Source organism: Anopheles merus, chromosome 2R, assembly GCF_017562075.2.
Source record: "Anopheles merus strain MAF chromosome 2R, AmerM5.1, whole genome shotgun sequence".
NCBI lineage: Eukaryota > Metazoa > Arthropoda > Insecta > Diptera > Culicidae > Anopheles > Anopheles merus.
This window is the reverse complement of record NC_054082.1, coordinates 31,726,758-31,748,052: the sequence shown is the minus strand read 5'-3', so window position 1 is coordinate 31,748,052 and position 21,295 is coordinate 31,726,758. Positions and strand designations below refer to the sequence as shown.

The following is a 21,295-nucleotide window of genomic DNA, read 5'->3' as shown; positions in this document are numbered from 1 at the left end:
ATTAATAGAAAAATGTGCATGCCAATCGTCGAACATATTGGACTAGAACCAATCGCACAAATGCTCGCCTCTGCCGCGATGAGACAGAACGGAAGGAAGTGCTTTGCTTGCACTGTTCACTTTTCATTAAACTGGCTCTTCTTTTCGTTGGTTTACTTCCAATTGCAATTACGAAACTGAGCCCGTATGGACTCGGTGTGTTTTCATCACCGGTTCATCCGTTCTCGTTCTCCTTATTTGCTCCTCCACAGGACCCACCTCACCTCTTTCCATACACGCACACCTGTATTTGTGTGATTGAGTGTGTATGTGTGTGTGTGTGCTTGGATCTACGTGCGTGTGATTCCGCAGAGCTACCCAAAAGTGGAAATGGAGAATGGCGCATTTGAATGTATGTATCTGGCGTTTGTTAAGAGAGCGATTGTTGTGTTATGGTCTATGCCCGCGTTTCTAGTACTTGTGCCGATGCTAACCACTCTCTCCTCACGTCACGCAATCACTTGAGTGCACACACACACACACACTAGAGCATTTTCTTTCCCTTCGGTGACCACCCCGCACTCGTGCACGGACAGTTCTAGCAGCACGGTTCCGCCAATTTAAATCGCACTACCGTACACGCGCGCGCGAAGCATACAGAGTGAAGAAACTGGCCACAGATAGTTACGCGAGTGTGGGGCAGCGCACAGACAAGAGGCGTAGTTGTTTTTTCGTTCAGATACATTTAACTAGCCCTAGCTTTATGGCTTCATTTCTTTTCTTTTTTTTCAAGCACAACTTATACACCTTTTCTAGCCATGAATGAAATGCCACTCCACAAAACCACACACACACACACACACAAACACACAAACACACATACACTTTACAAACGCTCGTCCTGCACACTGGAGGTTCATACACACAGATGAATTGCTTTACTCCAGGCACAGCCTTCATCGCATGTCGTCGGTGTTGCATGGGTGCCCTCTCTTCTGGTTGCTTTGACTAGCGAGATTCTTGAACACACGGCCGCTGCTGCCATTCTTTTTTTTCCACCCCGGTCAGCAGCGCATACTGCACCTTCTACTCCTGGTCGCGCCGCTGGGTAGTAGCACAACAGCGCACAAACACGAAGCGCGAGAGCACAAAACAACACGGGGCGGCCCCGGTACGGATGTGAGGCACACAACGCACACACGGAATGCGAGACCAGAATACACTAAAGCACACCTCGGCACAAGGGATGATGCGTAACGTGTGTGTAGAGCCGCGCGTACCGAAAAACAAGAGCGCGCGCGGAGCTGAACGAGAACGAAGAAACAGAGAGCGAGAGATATAGACACAGAGAGAGAGAGAGAGAGAGAGAGAGAGAGAGAGAGGGAGAGAGAGCGAGTAAAAGAGAGGGAGACAACAGCAACGAAAGTGAGCGAGCGAACGGACGCGAGAGCATCGATCGAGAGAAAGAGTAAACAAGCGTTTGATGCGAGCGGGGACAACATCGGAGGCGCGGTTGTTGGCAATAGACAAAAAAAAAGAAACAAGTGAAAACCACAAATTGAAGAAGAACTAAAACTTATAGGTACTGGATGATAAAACAAAACAACAAGGACATGGGGCACAGGTACTTCCTAAACGATATCACCTTTCAGCGCATGATACGCATAATTCGATTCGATCCGAAATCCCTTTTGCGCTGTTTGGTTTATCCAATCTAAAACACACAACGCACATACACACACACACACACACACACACACACACACACACACACACACACACACACACACACACACACACACACACACACACACACACACACACACACACTTGCATCGCTATACAAATACGCACGTAGTCACGCCAAAGGGCGTCCGGTGTGTACGATACGATTAAATAACACACTCGTGCAAAGCCGGATAGACGGTTTGCACCGGGACCGACAGGGTTGACGGACGGTATTCGGACTCGGAATGGCATTCTCACAATAATGCAGGTGAAATGTGGCGAAGCATGCAACGGCAAAGGGTCAAACACACAAACGCGCCCGATCGCGTGGGGGTTTGGGCAGTATGTAATGCCAAAATCGGGTTTCGCACAACCGCGCTCTCGCTCCTGACCGGGAAACCGGGGTAACCGGGGTAACGCTTGGTAACGCTACCTCACGCACAGAGACACGATCGCCCGCGACGAAAGCAGGCGACGGGTGTGTTATTAGCAACTCTGCTCTGGATTCGAGCACCGCGGTAGTGGTGCCCCTTTCTTCTCCACCTTTTGCGCTTCTCCTCCTGCGCCTGGTGCAATTGCGGTTCGCAGTTGGTTCGTTCGGTGTGGGAAAACCACCTTGCACGCATTATTTTTGTCACCGTACGCTCTCATTCCGGGCTTGTGTGTAACGCGAGTCTTCACCGAGCGGGGGAAAGATGTGCAAGGTACGCGCAACGAAAAGGGAAAACAAGGAAAGAAGGAATAGAACAACAACAACACCAACAAAACAGCAAACCAAACAAAAATGACACTTGGATTGTGTTTTTTTTTCTTTTTGTGTCTTCTTGCCTTCTTTCCTTTTCACCTCACAGCCGCCGTACGTTACCTTTCGGTCGATAACAAATTCGCGCACTGTTTTGCAAAGTGAGCAGAGCGAAGTGAGCGATGGAATAGGACAAATAAAAACCGGGGAGAGGCCGTGGCCTACGCGCGGGTATGGAAATGAGCACGATACACTGACCTTTTGGGGTGGTTTGCAAAATTCGCTTTGCCCCCTCTCCTCCCTCCTCCCCTTCTTACTCCTTCAAGGCGCCGCACGCCGGCCTTTTCCACCCGGAATCGCACCCATCCCAAATGGACGACATTTTCATACCTTCTCGGTGCACACACACACACACACGCGCGCGCGCACGCACACAACGCACTGGTGCGGGGTAATTATTTGGATGTTACACAAAACCCTTTTCGTTCAGCACACGCTATTATCCCACCAGCAAAACACACGTGAAACGGTGGCAGAAAGGGAACAGGATGCCTCCCCCTACCCTCCCCCCCTCATCACGGTACGGGGGATACTAGGTGTCGGTACGTTCGGAAAAAGGGCCGTTTTCCGGGAACGGAACAACACCTTTGCAAAAACACAGCACACGCAATGCAGCTTTGTACAGGAGGGCGCTTGCTTCGGCCCTTCTCCTGCCGTAAGGACGAACGGACGAACGGCAGCACAATGGCACACACGATATGGGCACGATATGTTTTGCCACACTTACACTGGAAACTCGGCGAGACCCACATTCGCCAACGCTGGCAGAGCGTCCCTTTTCGCAACGAGCAAAGTGCCGAAATTGTATCGCGCAGAAAAACAGAGCCGACCGGAATGATGATGATGGAACGCGTACCGTTTTTTTGCTTATTGCGTCTCACCCAAGCGTAGCACAGCTGGTCGGCGCTATGGTCATCGCCGACGAAATTCCGATGACATTTCGTGAGACGAATAGCAGCCATTTTTACGCAAGATGGTAGCAAAATTAATCCCTACCCTTGCATTACAATATTAACACTATCTGTGCATCGATGTTAAAGCAGTAGGTGGAAAAAGGCGTTGCGACAAGGGTTTGTTTGCATTGTTGTTTTTCTTTCTTTTTCTTTTTTCTTCCGCGAGTGCTTCCTTTTTTGTATCGATTTTTTGACAGGATGCTTACAGTGATGCACACACCAATCCGTACGCGTGCGGGATTGCTTGTTTTGATGCTGATAATACATTTTCCAACTTCCTTGCGAATTTTCGCACGCTCGTCCGTTGCGGCGCATTGCAGAAAGTAATTTTAGTAATTTAATTCTATTAGCAGAGGCGCACACTACACCCCGTGCGGTATAGCTTGTTTGTGAAAATGAAAAGGCAACTCCAAGTGCTTCTATTTCTATTTTGCGCAATTCGATTTATTTGTCAATGATTAGATAGTTCAAGAAGATGCAAATAATGCTAGAGAAATGCCTACATTTCATTACTTTGAACGAAATAGCGATGATATATCATTTGGGGAAAATTCATTTGTTGCACACGAAGAAAATTGGTCGGCGCCTCTGAGCGAAGCCCACTTTGCTGCGGAAGAAACGGTTTCCGCCACACCCATGTATGCCCGTCCATGCCTAAGAAGAGCTGCTGCTAGACGAATGGCGACGAGCTTTGCGCTTCTTGTCCTTGCGCTTCTTGCGCGATTTCTCCTTCCGGGAGGTGCTGTCCGACGAGGACGACGACGACGAGCTGCTGGACGAGCTGCGCCGCTTGCTGCTGGGTTTGGACTTTTTCTTCTGGCCCGCGCTGCCCCCCGACCCGGAGGCGACGTTCGTCACCACCGTTTGCAGGATGCGTTGGGCCGCTTCCTGTGCGTTCAGCTTCTGAATCGTTTCCTTCTTCAGCTGCTTCAGCTGCGCCAGATCCATCACGGCGTCGAGCGTACGGGCGTCCTGTTCTTCCTTCTGCTTTCGCGCCTCCTGCTGCTGCTGCTGCTTCTGCTGCTGCTGTTGTTGTTTTTCGCGCGCCTTCCGCTGCTGCTCCTCGATCTCCTTCTCCATGTGGCTCTTCAGCAGCAGCAGCGTTTCGGCACGCTTCAGCATCTTTTCCTTTTGCAGCCGTGCCTTCTCCTCTTCCGACAGTGGCTCCTTCTTGATCGTTACGGTGGGCATCTTGGCCGCTTCCACGGCGGCCACCACGATGGCGGTTGCGACCGAGCCCGGACTCTTGTCGCGGAACTTGTCCAGCTCCTTTCCGTTGGCCGGTTTGGCCGCACGCACGTGCGGCTTTACGTCGACCGCCGGCCGGGAAGCCGAGCGGCGTTTGGCAGGCGAGCCGGACCGATCGCGCCGGGAGCGCTCCACGGAACTGCCCGAACCGGTGCTATCTCTGCGCCGACGTCTGCTCTGCTCCGGCGACCGGGAGCGCGACCGGCTTTCCGACCGATCACGGCGCGAGCGCCGCGGAGGCCCATCGTCGTGGCTGCGGGATCGGCGAGATCGATAATCACCACGCTCATAGCGATCACCACCGGGCACACCGAACCGGCCGCGTGGTCGCGAGTAGTACGATCCTCCAAAGTTATTACCACCACCGCCGTACCGCCGGTTCGGTGGCTGCTGATAGTTGTACCGATTGAAAGGAGGGCCACCACCGCCCCCGAAACCACCGTACGGTGGTCTGCCACGATTTCCTCCTGCACCTCCTACTCCTCCGCCGCGATAGTAGGCGGGTGGCGAACGACCGCGATAATCGTCACCCCGGCCCCGGTAGCGATCGCGCGACCGGCTCCGCGACCGATCGCGCCTACGATCGTCGTTTGGCTTGCGGCGATCGTCCGGCTTGCTCGGCTGGTCTGCCGACTTCTTTTTCGGCTCCACGCCGAGCGCCTTGGCCAGCGTGTCACTCTTCTTGTGCGTCGGTTCCTCCGGCTCGCTGTCCGACCCTTCCGCCGGGTTGTGCTCGTAGTCCAGCGCGTTCATGTCGATCGAACCGTTGGATTTGGCACGGCCCGGACGCTCCTGCTCTTTGGCCGAAGCAGCGTCCGCGGTCGGACGATTCGCGCCTGCCGGTTCGGGCGACTCACTCGCCGACTTTTCACGCGTCGCCGACTGCTCCTGATTGAGCTCGAAGAACGACTTCTTCGACACTCCTTTGGCGAGGTCTTCGTGGCGCTTCTTACGCTCCGCTTCCCGGCGCTTGATCTCGGTTTCGCGCTGCCGTTTCTCCTCTTCCAGCTTCTCCAAATCCGTCATCTTGATAGTACGTTTCTGAGCCGCGCGCCAATGAATCGGTGTCTGGCTGCGGGATCGGCTGCGCGAGCGTGACGGTGTACGGTAGCGCTGGAACGATAATGTGCACATGGAGCAAACAAAAGAAAGCGAATATTAACCTCCTTAACCTCCCTCAACCTTCCCACACCCCTCCTTCCCATTCTCCAATAACACGCGACAAAGCAAAAAAACCTACAAAGTGTCCGCGACCCTTGATGGTACGCCCGCTGCGGGACAATGGCACGCGCTTCTTCGACCAACCGAAGCCTTTCTGTTCCCTTGGCCGATTGTCGCGCCTGCGACCGTCGTCCTCCTCGCCATCGCCGGCCGGCTTGGCAGTGTTGCTATCGCTCCGCATCAGATACTTGTTGGACACTTCCGGTATCTCATCCGGATCGATTTTGGTCACCGTTGCCATCGGGTGCATCTCATCTTCCACCTCGCCTTCTTCGATCGATGCATTGACATCGCTGCCGGGAGGGAGAAGCAGGATAGAAAGAAGTGAAACAAGCTGCAAGAATGATTTGCCAGAAACAAGCAAAACTTACGCCGAACGCTTTCCGCGTGGGGACGTGTCCTTTCCCCGTTTCTTCTTTTTGTCCTTTTTGCGCTTCCTGCTGGTATCGCTGGAATCATCGTCACTAGATGCGACCACTTGCTTCTTGCTTTTCTTTTCCTTTTTCGCTGCACAATTTAGATCAAAAATGAAAACAAAACAAAGGAACCAAGGGGTCGTTGAAATCGGGCACAAAACCCCCACATCGCTGCGTCTTACCTTTCACTTGCCGCACAAGCTCACCACAGTTGGAAACCATTGCATCTTGCAGTGGGCGAGAGTTGCGATCGACCGGTAGCTGTTCGAGCTGTCGCACTAAATCCTGACCGGACACAACATGACCGAATACAACGTGCACACTGCGAAACATAAACAAAAAAACGGAAAGAGGGCAAAGAGGGCAAAGTGTTAGGACAGCTGCTACATTCAGTACCCGGCAAATAGTTCGATTCACACTTACTTATCAAGATGAGGGGCAGGTTGCGTTGTACTACAATAGAGAAAGAGAAAACACAGAAAGAACAATTGATTGGCAAATGGATTGCTTGATTGCTTGGGCATGGATCGGAGCAGATCATTCGCAAACACCGTCAGATGGCGTAGATTGGACGCGAGGGGGTTGCGGAGTATCGATTGGCCTCCGACCCGCACGCACACCTCTTCCGGACGTCTCATCCTGAGTGCTGTCCTTCTTCGAGCGCACAACACACACACACACGCACGACATGACACGACGAAGTTGCATGCCTACCGGGATGGTGTTCTGGATGCAGTGGTTACACATCTTCGCACGATGGACCACGCACCACCAACCGGCGAGCCGAATCTGCCGCTGATGAATGTCGCGTAAACTTTGCTGCTTTGCGGAACTCTCTGTAAACTCAGGAAGAGAAAGGGGGAAGAGACGCACGATGGTCGCGTGCTGCAACGGGATATTGTGCTGCCGGTACCGGTTTTGTGCTTGGAGGGGATGATGGCACAGCCTACAAACTCAACTTTGTACTAGTCCGCATTTCTCGTACAGTGTGTGTCGGTGCGCGTGTTTAGGCGGCACCTAGGCGTTACTAATCAGGGCAGTTGCGGCTGTTCTGCCGTGAACCGTTGGCACGGTAACAGCGTGTGCCCACTAAAAGGGTGGCGAATATATGGGAGGTGGAACAAAAGCAACAAGAAGTTGGAGATGAGTGTGCTATCCACTATCTAATTACACATGCGCTGAAAGAGAAACTCATCAATGACAGTTTGTTTTAAATCAAGAGAAAGAGAGATTAGCGTTTTCTGAGCGTTCCTTGTTTGTCCCCCCCTCAGGTGTATGGACGCTTCCCTGTGTGTTTGAGGTAATTACAAAAGGTGATTTCTATAGCACCGCTGCCGCACACTACTTACATGAAGAATTGGGAACCGTTCGTGTTTTTTCCACGATTGGCCATAGAGAGCAAAAACGCTCGGTCGTGTTTCAGGGTGAATTCTTCGTCTGCAAAACAACAGATAGAGTGAGGGGATTTAGTTCACGAAAGAAATTCAAACTGTCTCAGCCAGCTTCTCTCCCCTTCCTTACACCTACCATCAAAAGTTCCACCGTAAATCGACTCGCCGCCCGTTCCGTTGCCGTTGGAAAAGTCCCCGGACTGGATCATAAAATCTTTTACCACGCGATGGAAAATGATGCCCTACATAACACAGAACAAAACATTAAGGCACGCCAGTTCAGGGAAAAGCCAGTCTAGCCCTTTGCGGCTAGGCTTTCGGAACCACCTACCTTGTAGTGGAGCGGTTTGCCCGTCTTCTGCCCAATGCCCTTCTCACCCGTACACAGTGCGCGGAAGTTTTCGCACGTTTTCGGAGCGACCGCAGGGAACAGCTCGAACACGATACGGCCCGCCGGTAGGCCACCGAGACTAACGTCGAAGAAACATCGGATTTTCTCCTGCTGCGGTGGCGGTGGTTCCGCCGCAGCACCGCCGGCATCGGAATCGATCGTCATTTTTATCCCCTCTCTCTCTCTTTACTCCTTCCTCTACCACACTACTGTTCAATGCCTGGAATGGAGCAAAGCACAACAATGGCGCTTATCAAATGGCGAACGGTAGTGATTAACGCGCACTTTTCCCAACAAAACCACAATGCCTGGGTGGTTGTTAAACTCATACAACGTTTGCATACACAGTGGTAGATAGGAAAATGGCTTACCTCCACAAAATACCTATTTGTCGTAGCACTTTTGCCGACGCACACGAACCCGTGAACAACAATAACAATAATGAACGATTTGACAGCAGCAGCAGCAACGCTTCAACGGGGGAAACGCTTCGCGTTGGAACGCTAGCGCAAATGTCAGTTTAAATTTTGTCTCGGCACATGGACGGAAAGGCATAATTTCCGTTAGATGGAAACTAATCAGCAGATATGTTATTAGAGCGATCGATTTATTTTTATCACTTTTCAAGTGCATTCCTTTCTGAGCATCCGCTTATGGGGGAACACATTGTGATGAAATGGTTAAATCACCCATCAATGTTCCAGTATTCCCGGACTATGGCGCCGTATCCCTGCCATCTTCGTCAACTTCCGATCTCGGACAAGTGTTGCTTCCTCTGATCCAGCCAACAAAAACTCGTTATGCTTCTCTGATTTTTGTGCCGAATTTCTTTCGTTCGTTTCAAAACAAACTCGTAGATTTAACCATTTTTGGCACAGTAACTCACTACAGTGTGATACGAAAAACTCCCCCAAATCATTGAAAAAAAAAACGAACAAAAAACAAAACAACGACACCATTATATTAATCACCATTCAACGGGTCCAAGTAATTTTTAAAATAGTATTTTATTTTACGTTTCATCGTTTACTTTTACTTTTTGTGTTTTGTTGTGTCGTGCTTTCCACGGGTTCGCCTGCGCGCCTTACTGTAACCTTTTACATACCACTTCTACGGCCTTCTTTTTATCAGATTGTTTCGATAACTTAGCATTACTCCCGACAGGAGCGACAGACGTACGGGGTTGCGAACGTATGTCGCGCATTGCAATTCTCCAACGACGACGACACACACCAAACCATATATCTTTCGTTTTTGTTCCATTCATACACAGACACACACACACGTTTACTTCGTAATTCATTTGAATAGTAATAATTATTGTTTATATAAGCTACATACTTTCCGGTCCATTATCGGCTCGCGTTCTAGGATTACCGAAAATCCTTCTTCTGCCGCCCCTGTTTTTCGCAATCTTCCAGATACGTACGAAAGGGATAGAAAGGGTGTGTGTGTGTGTGTGTGTGTGTTTATCTGTGTGTATTGGAGGATAGGAGACGGGGAAGTGGTTCTGCGGATTAGACACATGCGGATCATCTCGATTGGATTTATCTAAATTTTGTTGTAATTTGTGAGACACATCATGACATAGCTGTCTGCAACCAGAAGTTGACCATTTGTACGAATTCACAGTTGGTCCTTTCAATCGTTCGCTACTCCTCCGCGGGACATCAACATCCCCGCGCCAGATTAATGTATTACTGCTTTGTACCAACTCTTTCACTCGCTCTCTCTCTCTCTCTCTCTCTCTCTCTCTCTCTCTCTCTCTCTCTCTCTCTCTCTCTCTCTCTCTCTTGAGGATCGCACACTATTGCTTACAGCGATCTAATCGAATAACACTGTTTTTAGTAGCGGATGGTTTGTTTGCTTCGTGGTGGTATCCGGAAAATGTGTAGCTTTTTCCACTCTTTCTCCTTAGCATCATGGTACAACACTATTATATCGTTTTGTTTTTGTTCTCTTCGTGTTTGTTACCGCTCACAACTCGTCCCAACATCTATGGTTATTGTTGCATTTCGGCTGTGTGTTGCACCTTTCAACCTTTCATTATACTTTTTCTCCATCTTATTATACAAGATGACGTGTGAGTTGGCAGCATTCATTGAACGTTTTATATGTTTCATTTTGTTTTTTCGCTTACGCTTTGTTTACTGTTGTTACCTACAACCCTTCGTGCTTAATTTCATTTTCTTCCTCCATTCTGTAGCTCTCTGATTTATGCTAGTTTGCTCTCTCGCTCTCTTGAGACTGACTATTGTTATAGAGGGGGAGATATTTGTTGTAGTAAACGGTAAATTTCACTTGCTTCGCGAGACTGCTGTGTTCAAAAGTTTGAATGTGTATAGTGTATTATATTTACATTATGGGGAAGATTGCAGAGTAAATCTTGACACCGCACACTGCACACACTGTTGCAGAATTATACAAATTCACCTTTCGCTTCGAATGGCGGAAAATGGAAACCGAAACATTCATTCATTCATTTTACTCGCTCCCCGAAAGGTACATCTAATATATTTTGCTTGGTTGGGTTTTGATGTTTTAGACGTCCCTTATATTATGCCGTGTGTGTGTATGTGTGTGTGTTTTTTTACAGAATTTGTTCTCATTGTATTTTCGTTTGTTTGTTTGTAAGGAACATAAACAATTGCTTCTTGAAATGATCTTCCACACCATCAAATCAATCATAATAAAGCGAATACAAAATAATATCAATAATACATAAAATAGCCAAACAAACCACAAAGTGCCTGGAAAATGGTGCTGCTCTTGGGTTAATTTCGACAAAAACCTTTTACTGAAATGACAACTTTACCGTACTGAGAGGATAATGAGCGATGTATGTAAAATAAACCAACGTTTTCTCCGCTCGCTGTATTGCTTATTTCGATGAAACGATCTAAATTAAAATTAATAAAAAATATCTCTTAATTTAACTAACATTTGAAAAATAAATAATCGTTTATAAACTATACGTACGTTGCAAAGGACAATAGTCGAAACGTTTGAAAAGATTCATTAGATGCATACTAATAAAATTTCAAAAAAAAAAAGGAAAAAAACAGAGGCACTGCCACACTCTTCAATGCGCGCTGAAGCAATTATGTATAACTAAGCGGGCGAATATTAATAGTAAACGTAGTCATCATCTTTAACATAACTACATCGATCACATCTTTGCCGGGTGGTGCCGGATCATATTATCGCTCTGTCCCATTCTGCCCCAACAAGAGGCCGACAAGTGCGCACTTACTATACCCAACTACTACGGTTTTAATATTCGCCGAACTTGAACTAAACTTTTCGTAACACAGAACCACTGAAACAACTGCTGAAATGTGCTGAAAACCACACTGAGTTACACAGTACCGATCCGTAAGATCGATGCAAATACGAATGTATGCTATTGCCATGCTATTGGAAGCTTGTTTATCGATCATCAAAAAAAAAAAAAAAAACAAAAAAAAAACGCACGACATTAGGTAACTGATTGGCTGCTGACCGGTCGGCTTTGTTCTCCGCTCGAGAAGGACTGAATCACGAGCTCCACCACCACCACCATAACTACAATTACTTTACTCGCTCTGTACAAAACATAACCGATGCAGCGAACGATTGCATTTGTTGTTTGTTGTGTTGGAAAGAGTATTTTGTACCAGGCCGGAGCAATAATCTCGGAGCAGCTCTACAACGGAATCCACGCATCGCGGCATCGTCGTTATCGTTTGATTCTGCATCATTATGCAATCTGTTCCGGATTGAAGGATGCACCGAATGTTATACCACCGTTAGAGGTAAGTGTGGATAAGAACTATGGGGGAGCGGTTAATATTATTATGTTCAATGTAATCATTAGTATAAAGTCGTATTCTTATTCTCACGCCGCTCGCAATTCCAACCAAATGGCGTGTGGTTGAATTTAAAACGCGACTGCATCCGGGGCTTTCTCCTTGCACCTCGGCAATCTGGCAACACCCTACACTGCTTGTACAACTTTTGTCACCCACCGCTACACACCATCGTTCTTATTTGTTGGCGGGTCTTGCCGGTCACTGCACAAAGGGAGAAATCTTCTTCAGCGCTTTATGTTCCTGTAGCTAAGGTAAGGGAGGGCGCGTAGTTCAATTTCAAAGATATCTTCCATAGTATTATTCGCTTTAACTAATGCAATTTGTTCCAATAATATCGTACTGTGCCGCAATCTATTATTACACTATTCTAATTCGCTCGTTTGTCATTCAGACCTGTTTGGCTTTACCAGCTGGTATGCCACCACATCACCCTTTTTCAAACCATTCTGCTTCATCTGCTGTTCACTCACCGTTGCACCAGTTGCTTTGCTGCCGCTCCATTCCGCAGACTACAACTACATTATTGTACGTGTGTAGTATTTTTCCTTTCGTTTAGTACGTTTTCTTTTTGTTCTTCTGTTATGTGCTTTTCTATGGTTGAGTGTATGCGTGAGTGGTTTCGTGTTTTGCTTTTTTTTTTTAGAAAGGCATCACGAAGAGGCAACTTCGATCGGGGAAAACTTGTAGCCTTTTCTATAAGAATCGCGGTGGTCCGGAGTGATATGAACTATGCGGCAGGCTCGGGCTGGCACGGTGCAACGTATACGGCGAGGAAGACCGCTGAGCCAGCGATGGCTGCTGCGATGGCTGTGGCTGCTGCTGTTGCTGCTGATGCACTGCGGCACCACCAACCGCATTCAAGAGCTGCTGCGAACCGTGGTGCTGTTGATGTGATTGCTGGTGCTGCTGCTGGTGCTGCTGACCGCTGTGTGAAAGGGATGCTTGCGAGCCGTGCAGCTGGGAGGAAGCCGCTGAATGGCCGCCCAGAAGCATCGATGACGACGAGGACGACGAGGAGGCGGAGGGTTGCAGGGTCGCATGGTGTACCTGCTGTTGGGACTGTGACGTCGCCTGCTGAGACGTAGATGGATGCATCGGATTCAACAGGTTTCGGGTCATGTAGTGATGGAATGTCGTTGTTGCTGGTGTCATGCGATGATGCTGTTGTGGAAGTAAGCAAGAATAGAAACGAGCATTTAAGTATTTACCCATCCTAACCAATCATCTTTAACTTACCGATATATTGTGATGTAGCCCACCGATAGCTGCGGCACCAATCATGTGACTCGGCCCGTCGCCTAAATCTAGATGCAAACTTTCCGGCACATCCGAACCGTTGCCCACACCGCCACCGCCCGCTGCAGATGAACCAGCACCACCAGCACCGCCGCCGCCGCCGCCGCCACCACCACCCAGGTGTAGCTGTCCGAGTGAGGCCGTGGCCATCGCAACATCGGGCATCACGTCCGAAAGATGGCCATCGGAGCATGCGCCCATTTCGCTCAGATCCAAACCACCGCCGCCGATACCACCGGGGGGACCAACGGCACCGCCACCGGCCGGAGCGGACAGACGATATGCCACAATGTCTCCGCCGGGGATTACCGAAGGTAGCTCCTGTCGACGGTGCGTTCCACCGATCAACGCGAGCGGATTGGTCAGCGACGCGTGGAGTCCGGCCGGTCCGGAACCGTTGCCACTGCTACCACCCGACCCATGCAGACCATGTGCCAGCAGCGAGTGCGTCGCCATCGATGGGCGCTGCGAATGGTGAGCTGAGGGTTGCTGCTGGGAGGGATATTGCTGCTGCTGCTGCTGCTGCTGCTGTGGAGGCTGCTGAGGCTGCTGACGGGGGAATGTCATGTTGCGGCCGAAGCAGTGCACGGCGGCCTGTGCCTCCACGTCACTGCCCGGCATTGCCGGGGAAGGGGGCGGCGTCGACTCGTCGTCCAGCGACTGCTGGCTGGCGTGCAGATCGTGCCGATGGTGCGAATGGTGATGAGCGTGATGCGCATGGTGGTGACTATCGTGATCATAATCGGACGGTCCCTTGCTGTTCGCTCCGCTCGCGTCCCCATCGTGGCAGTAGCAGTTGGCGCTCTCGAGCAGTTCCGCCACCTCGTCCGGGAAGTTAAACTCCCGCACCACCCGCAACCGTATCTGGCGGGTGATCTCCGAGCGGCTCGAGAGGGGCAGCGCCAGTGCCCGCTGGCAGCCCGGTGACTGGCGCAGCTTCTGGTCGCGCTTCTGCATCGATTCCATCGTTTGTGCGTCCGGTGCGGGGATCGGTGCGGTCGTCGCTGCCACCACGTCCACGCCGGCGGCCGAGCCGCCGCCGAGCGTCGTGCCAGCGTTGCTGTTGAGCCGCGAAACCATGTACAGCGTGTCCGGAATGTCGGGCATGTGGTGGCGCGACCGTCTCATCCGCAGCAGCTCTATCTGCTGCGACGCGATGTGGTCTTCCAGCAACACCTTCACCTCCTCGTAGTACGGCATGAAGAGCCGCGGGCGCACAAACAGCCCGTGATTCTTGCCGCCCCGTATCCACGCATTGATGCGCAAGCTTTCCCGCTCGTCGCCGATCATGTGCGAGGGCGGTGTGCTCACCAGCCCGCGCCGGATCGCCTGATTGAGGATTTCGTTGTTCGGCGGCAGCACGTGATCCATGCGCACGTGCGGCAGCAGCTCGGACAGTATCTCGCGCAGCTCCACGTCGCTAAGGTCGCGCTTCTTAATGCCCTTGCGCGTGACCGAGTGGGCCGTGTGGCTGAGCAGATTCGGCTCCCGGTCCTCCATCCGGCGGATCAGCTCCTGCTCGCCCCACTTCAGCACCGCCTGCAGCACCTCCAGCTCGGACGCCTGCAGGAAGTTGTTCTGCAGCGCCTCGATCAGCTGCGACTTGTCCAGCTGGAACAGCACCGGCGAACCGACGATGGCCGAAAACTCCTCGCGCAAATAGTGGCACGCCTGCCGGTACACCCAGGCCGACCCGTGCGGCTGGCTGCCCCAGCGCAGCACCGTCGCGAGCGTGTCGAGCGACAACCATTCCAGGATCAAATCCTCACAGCCCTGCGCCAAGATGTCCAGCTCCAGGAACCGGCCAATCTGGTACAGCTCCATCGCTTCCTCGAGCGGCGACGGCCGGGCACGGCCGGTGTGCGTGAGCGCCTGCACCTCGCCGAGGCTGCCGGCGCCGCTGCCGCACCCGTTGCCCCGCAGTATCAGCGACAGGTCGACCGTGTCGAGATAGATCGCGTGCAGCAGGACGCGCGCGTACCGCTTCGGAATGACGCCCTCGTCCAGCACGATGCGGGTGGTGGCGTGCAGCGATCGGTCCGTCCCGTGCAGCTGGTGCTCCTCGGAGATGTTGCGCGTCCGGCGCTGGATCATGCTCTTGAAGAACGGCGAACGGGCGCTCAGGATCGCCTTGTGGCACGGCAGCTCCAGCTTCGGCCGGAAGCCGTACTCCGAGCTGCCCGAGTCGGGCCGATGGTAGTCGCCCCCCTCGGACGTGAACACGATGGCCGCGTCCGCGTAGTCGCCCGTCTCCAGCAGATACCGCAGGTCGTTCTCGAGCGGATTGGGCGTGCCAAAGTCTTCCCCTAACCTACGCAACAGGCTTACATCTATGGTCGGATCGTGTGTACACAGGTCGCCGGTGTAGAGGTAGCGCAGCAGCGACGAAAACATGGCCACATCCACCGGCGAGGAGCGCAGCTCGAGGCAGATGCGCGCCCCGTACCCGGGGCAGCCGGCGAGCAGATCGCGAAAGTAGGAGCAGCGCGCCGACAGGATCGCCCGGTGCACCGGGAAGACCGTGCCGCGGAACACCAGGTCGCAGTCGGTGCAGTGCTTGAAATCGTACAGGCTGGCCAGATCCTGCTTGAACGTGGTGGCCGGCGGGCGGGCCAGCTCCGCCTGCACCGAGAGGTCCTTCAGGGCCGCGAGCGACTCGTACTCCTCGAGCAGCGCGGACAGCTCCATCGGGCTCCAGCTCGAGACGAACTCGCGCAGCACCCGCCCATGATCACAGGCTTTCGACGAGCGGCGCCGCCGAATCAGCTTCTTCTTGAGCGTCGCGAACCCGGTCACCTTCTTGCGCCGCTCGCGCACCGCCCCGGGACCACCGGCCGCACCGATGCCACCGGACGGGCCCGACCCACCGACACCGCACATCGGTCCGTAACCGCCGCTGCCGCCGCCACTAGCGGACGTTAGGGGCGTCGTGGTGAGCCCCGCCGTCGAGGTAATGCCCGACACACCCAGCATGCCACCGCCAACACTGCCACCGGCCGCTCCTCCACCTCCTCCCCCTCCTCCGCCGCCGCCACTAGAGCCGGGACAGTCCGTTGACGCTGTTGCTCCCATCTCCGTCGTAATGCATGGATCGCTGCCACTCTTACTCTCGCACCAGTATGACAGTCCACAGGGTATCAGGCATCCCCATAGGCCAGGATTCATTGTCCAGCAACGACGTCGTCGGCGCGCGGGGGCAGTTCTGCAAAAGGGAAGGAAAATACAAATAGGAAGAGGAAAAAAAACAGACACACACCGTTAGTTCAATGTGTCGCCATATGTGTACATGCATGCGACCGCGAGGGCGATCCCTTAGTTTTGGGTTTCGCTTCGGAATGCTAATCTAATTAAGGCACCCAACAACGCATACGCTGGCGTGAAGCTGATCCTTACAGCGTATCATAACAATGAAGCAAACGCATATTACCCATCAAACGAGGGCTCTACCCTCGGTGGAAGGTTAACGCAAGGCAATCGATATTCATCAACAACAACATATCATTCACCCACCACACAAACACACATACACTCCGCCATTTGATCGATCAAAGAGCCAAACCTAGTATACATTGACGTTTGCTTTATGCGACCAAAATGCGGCGGTGGAGCAGAGTGAGTGCTTTGTTGCAATCGACCACCATTGCCATTACAACAAGGGAAGGCTCTGCTGGAAATTCTCTGTGCGTACTTTATGCTAACCGTTTGCTCACCTGAATGCAATTGTGCGGACATTTTTACACCAATGCAAAGAGATGCTTCCGTTCGTTCGCTGTACGTCTCCGCGCGGCTAGGCTAACAAAAACACCTTCTCGGTCGGCAATTATCGCTTATCTTCGGTAGCTTAATTTATTCGTGCCAATCTCGAATCCACTCGAGCGATGCGCTTACACTGCCTCTTACTACTTCGGTGCGTCCGGGAGGGAGATGGCCATCTGGGGATTATGATTTACTGTTTTTCACACACAAAAATTCTCCATCCCAGAACGAACCTATTACTCAACACATCGTTACGTGCCCGAGGTCGAACGGGTAGTATCATCATCTCCTGAGACGCGCCCGTGTGTGTGTGTGTTTGTGTGTTTGTTAGCAAGGGAATGATGGGTTCAATCGGTGCCGCAAACCAAACACCACGGCTCATATAATTCTTTCCACATTGGAAGTGGGGGCGCACGGGGGGAAACACACTTTGGCACAGCCGCGCACTATCCTTTTTGCCGCGATTCACACGCGAAACAACACCACACGGCACGACGCACCAGAGCACAACCACACACGCGCAAATTTTGCTCGCCCACTTTGATGATAATTTTGTGCAAGCAGCTATTCACGAACAGAGGCTCACACAGATACAAACGGCACCCACATATACACCGACACACACAAGCACACAACGTACGGTTGTTGGCAGCTTTCTTGAAGGGGGTAGTATGGCCCTTCTTTTCTTTACGACTATCGTTATTTATTATTTGTTACGGACGATATAACCAAACTGCTGCTGCTGCTTCTTCTTCGCCTTTGCCCGGGGTTGGTTGTGGCTAAACAAAAGGAATCCTAACGCACTTCTTTCTCCTTTCTCCTCCTCTCGGCACGGACGAACACCACCGAACTAATGCAGGGCCAACTTGTGTTTAGTATCAGCGGTAAGCCATGTTTACATTCTCACTCTGTTTGACTAGCAACCCGATTTGTCGTGTCGATGGATGATTTTCGATCGGAAGGGAAACACCTTCCCCCTTTCCACATACACACTCACACACCTTCTTTCGAGCGTTTCTGCTTCGAAAGAAAGTTTTTTCTCCGTCACTTTCACACCTACGCTGATTCGCGCTTCACGGCAACCCTTCTTATTTCTTTATCCGCCGCACTCTTCGCCCAGTTTCCCCAGGCGAGCACCGTTCACGGGGCCTGCCGTTGCCGCACGCTAATGCAGCCAAGGGGACACCATTCGGACGTATTTCATCCTTTTCCCTTTTTCCTTCAAAACACAAACACGCGCGCGCACGCACGCACGCACGCACGCACGCACGCACAGCGCTTCTTCCTTCAGCTCCTACGCACGCACTCTCACTCTGTCACTCGCTCGCTCTCGCTCCTTCTAGCATCCACCACCTGAACGCTCCAGGCACACTTGTGTATGCACCAAGCCCAGAAAATGGACGAAGCGCACCCTTGCTTTCCCTTGGCCCCTTCCGGCCCTTCGCACCGATCGAAGGGGGTTTGTTTTATGCACCACCGACTGCGCTGGGGGAGCTGGGAGCCCTTTGCCCGCACACATCCACACGCCAACGCCCCTATTTTTCGCTGCACGGTTCGGTCAACCCAGCGGAAAAACACTTTTCACCGCACACGCTCGTCCGTCTCTCGGTGACCCCAACACAAAAAAGGAGAAGGAAAAAAAACACACACACACACACACACACGAACGGGTTGCGTTTTGGGGCTATGGCGAATCCACTCGCTCCCTTTTTTCCCCCTTCACCAATTGTTGCGACGGTTTCCTCTACGCGTAATGCAAACGTGTTGGGCCACACACACTCTAACAACGGCACCAAGCTTTGCCCTAACACCGTTCACCGTACCATCGTCTGTATTTTCCAATATTTTCCACCTCGCTGCGAGTGGGCTGAAAAGATGGAAAACAGGAAAAACTCCAGTCGACGACGACGACGACGACGACGACGTTCTGTAATTTTCGAGTTTTTTGACACCATCCCAAGATGGCTGTGGATGGCAGGTAAGTGCTTTGACAGCGCAGCCGTGACAGATGGAGACGGTGGTACATTTGAGTTTAGATTACAAAAGTATATGAGATGCATTTGATTTTTGAATTTATAATTATTGATTGCAATTTTGATGACTTTTGACCAAATCGATCGTGCAAAAGGCTAAACATGTTCTTTTATTAGGGATACGCATGGAATGCAGAATCATCGGTTCTTTGCTTTATGAAATATCACATAAACTCTAGGCCCCAAATAACGTACATTTTATTTAAAATCGTTTTCGTACACATCTGAAGATGTGCAATAAAAATGTAATTTATTAAAATGAAGGCATCTTTTCCCCGGTTTATTATGTTGCATGCGCATAAACATTCAATCAATAACATAAGCGTCAATCGTGCAATCGAATTAACTGCAACTATGGTACATAAAAATAAAATAATCAACATACAGCCACACTGCCTGCCACGCTAGTCGAACTCAATGTTCGATGGTAACGCACCGCGTTTGCGAGCCTCCTCTACGCGTTGGTAAAAATCGCTAAAATCCACGTGCGACCGAATTCTCCGGTTGGGATCATAATGATTGCCAGGTTGCGTGCTGCAGGCGAGAAGAAAGAAAGACAATCGAATTTATATTACTCATCACACTAATCAGTCCTCGGTTGATGCATCTTGCACTTACATATTTGAACTGGTCACCGATACGTTGGTATGGATGGTCGAATAGTTTCCCTCCGTCGGCGTCGCATCCGAGCTGGTCGAGCTGAACGATGTGGTGGAGTTAAGGCTTCGATTACCGCCGCTTTTCCGGTTCACAAACGCTTTCGGTAGTGCATAGTTAAAGTTGCGTATCAGTAGCGTCACATCGTCCCGGCTGTTGAACGTAACGGAGCGATGCTCTTCGACCAGCTGCATGTAGGTGTCGTGATGTGCCTGCACTATACGATGCACAACCGATTGGGCAACTCCGCCGAGCGTCGATTGGTTTTGAAACTCCTCCGAAATCATGCGCACCAGCTCCCGGTTGCCGGTGGATGCATCGCCCGGGAAAATCTCATGCAATGCTCGACAAAGCCCGCTCGACATTAGCACGAGAAACCGGCAGGCCGGTGTAATCTGTATTCCACCGACTATCTCCGGTTCGAAAATCACTGGCTCTGCGGTTGCACTCGACAGGAAGTTGCAATCTTTGTAGCCCGCCTTGCCGAGATAGTTGCCAATGCAGCGCGTACTATACAGCGGAACCCCCTCGAAGTTTTGTGCCATCAGACCGAGCCGGAAAAGACGGGCGGCTTCCTCCGCGTTCAGCAGATTGTGGTCAACGCTGAGCTGTGTTACCGTGAGCGTATCGTGCTCGTCGGTTTTGCACAGCAGCGCCCGACAGTTGCCTATGTTGCCCAGGTACAGATGGGACCGATGGATTAGCCCCAGCACCGCGCTACTCCCCACCGAGAGGGCGTTGTTAAGGGAGTCGAGCTTTTGCAGCACATTTTCGAATTGCTGCGATATTTCGTACTGATTCATGCCGTCCGCCGAGAGGTGCAGCTGAATGGCGGTCTTCGTGGCTACGTGCGGATTGATCGAATCGAAGTAACCCTTCTCCACCGACATGAACGATTGGCGTATCAGCTCTTTGACTGCCTCGTCCGTGTTGCAAACGTTTAGCTGGCCGAGCAGCAACTCTGCCGCCATTTCTTGCAGCGCATTTTCGGCTACCGTCACACCATTGTGTCCAGATAGGATGGCGTACAGCGAGCTAAAACAATTGGAAAGAGAGCGTAAAACGGGTGCGCCTCGTGAAATGATGATAGAAAATAGCTTACGTGTTGTTGTCTGATATGCACAGGCATTTCTTATCACGCGATTCGTATCCTTCACAGCGGCGCCCATCGTCTCTGTAAAACAATACCGAAATATGATGTTTAGTGACCAGCGGTAGGAGTATTCCATTCGACACACGCGTACTTGTAAATTTGGTTTATCGCTTCACCGACACCCGTTTGGTTGCACACTTTCAGATCATCCGTCCAGGACTTTGTTCGGTTGTTGTTTTGCATCGACTCCATAATTATGACTTTGCTGGTGAGTGGCGAGTCAGAAACGGTTGTTGGTCACGGTTTAGCATCAAATAAAATGCAAAACATATACTTTTTAGAACACAAAGTGCACCAAACGAAGAAAAGACAACTGAGAGTAGCCCACAGGAGGCTGTTTGTTTACTTTTGCTTGCGGAGAAACAACACTTCTGAAACTGTCAAAACAGCTGTTCCTCCAGTGTTGCCAAACCGGTAGCA

The 21,295-nt window shown here is 51.3% G+C and overlaps 4 protein-coding genes across 6 annotated transcripts in view; all 4 read right to left on the bottom strand.

Annotated features, from left to right (window-relative positions):
• Window positions 1–3,359, bottom strand: part of LOC121590755 — a 29,468-nt gene extending 26,109 nt beyond the window's left edge. Inside the window, exon 1 of one of the 2 annotated variants that reach the window (XM_041910692.1) lies at window positions 3,237–3,359. The gene's annotated coding sequence lies outside the window, so the exon portion shown is untranslated. Of the gene's footprint in view, window positions 1–1,062; window positions 1,288–3,236 lie in introns of those variants that run through there. The other variant, XM_041910693.1, reaches the window with a different exon arrangement.
• Window positions 3,360–3,884: 525 nt separating this feature from the next.
• LOC121600180 (peptidyl-prolyl cis-trans isomerase G) lies at window positions 3,885–8,603 on the bottom strand. Of its 2 annotated transcripts, none has more exons than XM_041928546.1 (9): window positions 8,501–8,603; window positions 8,070–8,349; window positions 7,875–7,980; window positions 7,697–7,784; window positions 6,771–6,800; window positions 6,530–6,669; window positions 6,303–6,438; window positions 5,951–6,224; window positions 3,885–5,823 (listed from the first exon to the last, which is right to left on the bottom strand). In XM_041928546.1, the coding sequence occupies exons 2-9, from the start codon at window positions 8,292–8,294 to the stop codon at window positions 4,117–4,119; spliced, it is 2,706 nt and encodes a 901-aa protein (XP_041784480.1). In that variant the 5' UTR covers window positions 8,295–8,349; window positions 8,501–8,603; the 3' UTR covers window positions 3,885–4,116. The 2 variants fall into 2 exon arrangements, with proteins under 2 accessions (XP_041784480.1, XP_041784491.1); XM_041928557.1 differs by having other exon boundaries at window positions 8,070–8,378; window positions 8,501–8,592.
• Window positions 8,604–9,420: 817 nt separating this feature from the next.
• LOC121600179 (BTB/POZ domain-containing protein 7) lies at window positions 9,421–18,994 on the bottom strand. Its single transcript, XM_041928530.1, has 3 exons — window positions 16,987–18,994; window positions 13,217–16,478; window positions 9,421–13,141 (listed from the first exon to the last, which is right to left on the bottom strand). Exons 2-3 carry the CDS (start codon window positions 16,439–16,441, stop codon window positions 12,674–12,676), a joined length of 3,693 nt encoding a protein of 1,230 aa, XP_041784464.1. The 5' UTR covers window positions 16,442–16,478; window positions 16,987–18,994; the 3' UTR covers window positions 9,421–12,673.
• A 265-nt stretch (window positions 18,995–19,259) lies between these two features.
• On the bottom strand, window positions 19,260–21,230 carry LOC121588997 (TGF-beta-activated kinase 1 and MAP3K7-binding protein 1-like). Its single transcript, XM_041907501.1, has 4 exons — window positions 20,967–21,230; window positions 20,825–20,896; window positions 19,684–20,757; window positions 19,260–19,599 (listed from the first exon to the last, which is right to left on the bottom strand). The coding sequence occupies exons 1-4, from the start codon at window positions 21,065–21,067 to the stop codon at window positions 19,470–19,472; spliced, it is 1,377 nt and encodes a 458-aa protein (XP_041763435.1). The 5' UTR covers window positions 21,068–21,230; the 3' UTR covers window positions 19,260–19,469.
• Between the last annotated feature and the right edge of the window lie 65 nt (window positions 21,231–21,295).

Excerpts from the sequence above, each read along its gene's own strand:
- LOC121600179 (XM_041928530.1), bottom strand. The coding sequence starts at position 16,441 with ATGAATCCTGGCCTATGGGGATGCCTGATACCCTGTGGACTGTCATAC. Across the intron at positions 13,142-13,216 it reads GGCTACATCACAATATATCG|CATCATCGCATGACACCAGC; the intron begins GTAAGTTAAAGA and ends CTTCCACAACAG.
- LOC121600180 (XM_041928546.1), bottom strand. The coding sequence starts at position 8,294 with ATGACGATCGATTCCGATGCCGGCGGTGCTGCGGCGGAACCACCGCCA. Across the intron at positions 7,981-8,069 it reads GCAAACCGCTCCACTACAAG|GGCATCATTTTCCATCGCGT; the intron begins GTAGGTGGTTCC and ends TGTGTTATGTAG. Across the intron at positions 5,824-5,950 it reads TCAAGGGTCGCGGACACTTT|CGCTACCGTACACCGTCACG; the intron begins GTAGGTTTTTTT and ends TTATCGTTCCAG.
- LOC121588997 (XM_041907501.1), bottom strand. The coding sequence starts at position 21,067 with ATGGAGTCGATGCAAAACAACAACCGAACAAAGTCCTGGACGGATGAT. Across the intron at positions 20,897-20,966 it reads GCGATAAACCAAATTTACAA|AGACGATGGGCGCCGCTGTG; the intron begins GTACGCGTGTGT and ends ATTGTTTTACAG. Across the intron at positions 19,600-19,683 it reads TCGGTGACCAGTTCAAATAT|CACGCAACCTGGCAATCATT; the intron begins GTAAGTGCAAGA and ends TCTCGCCTGCAG.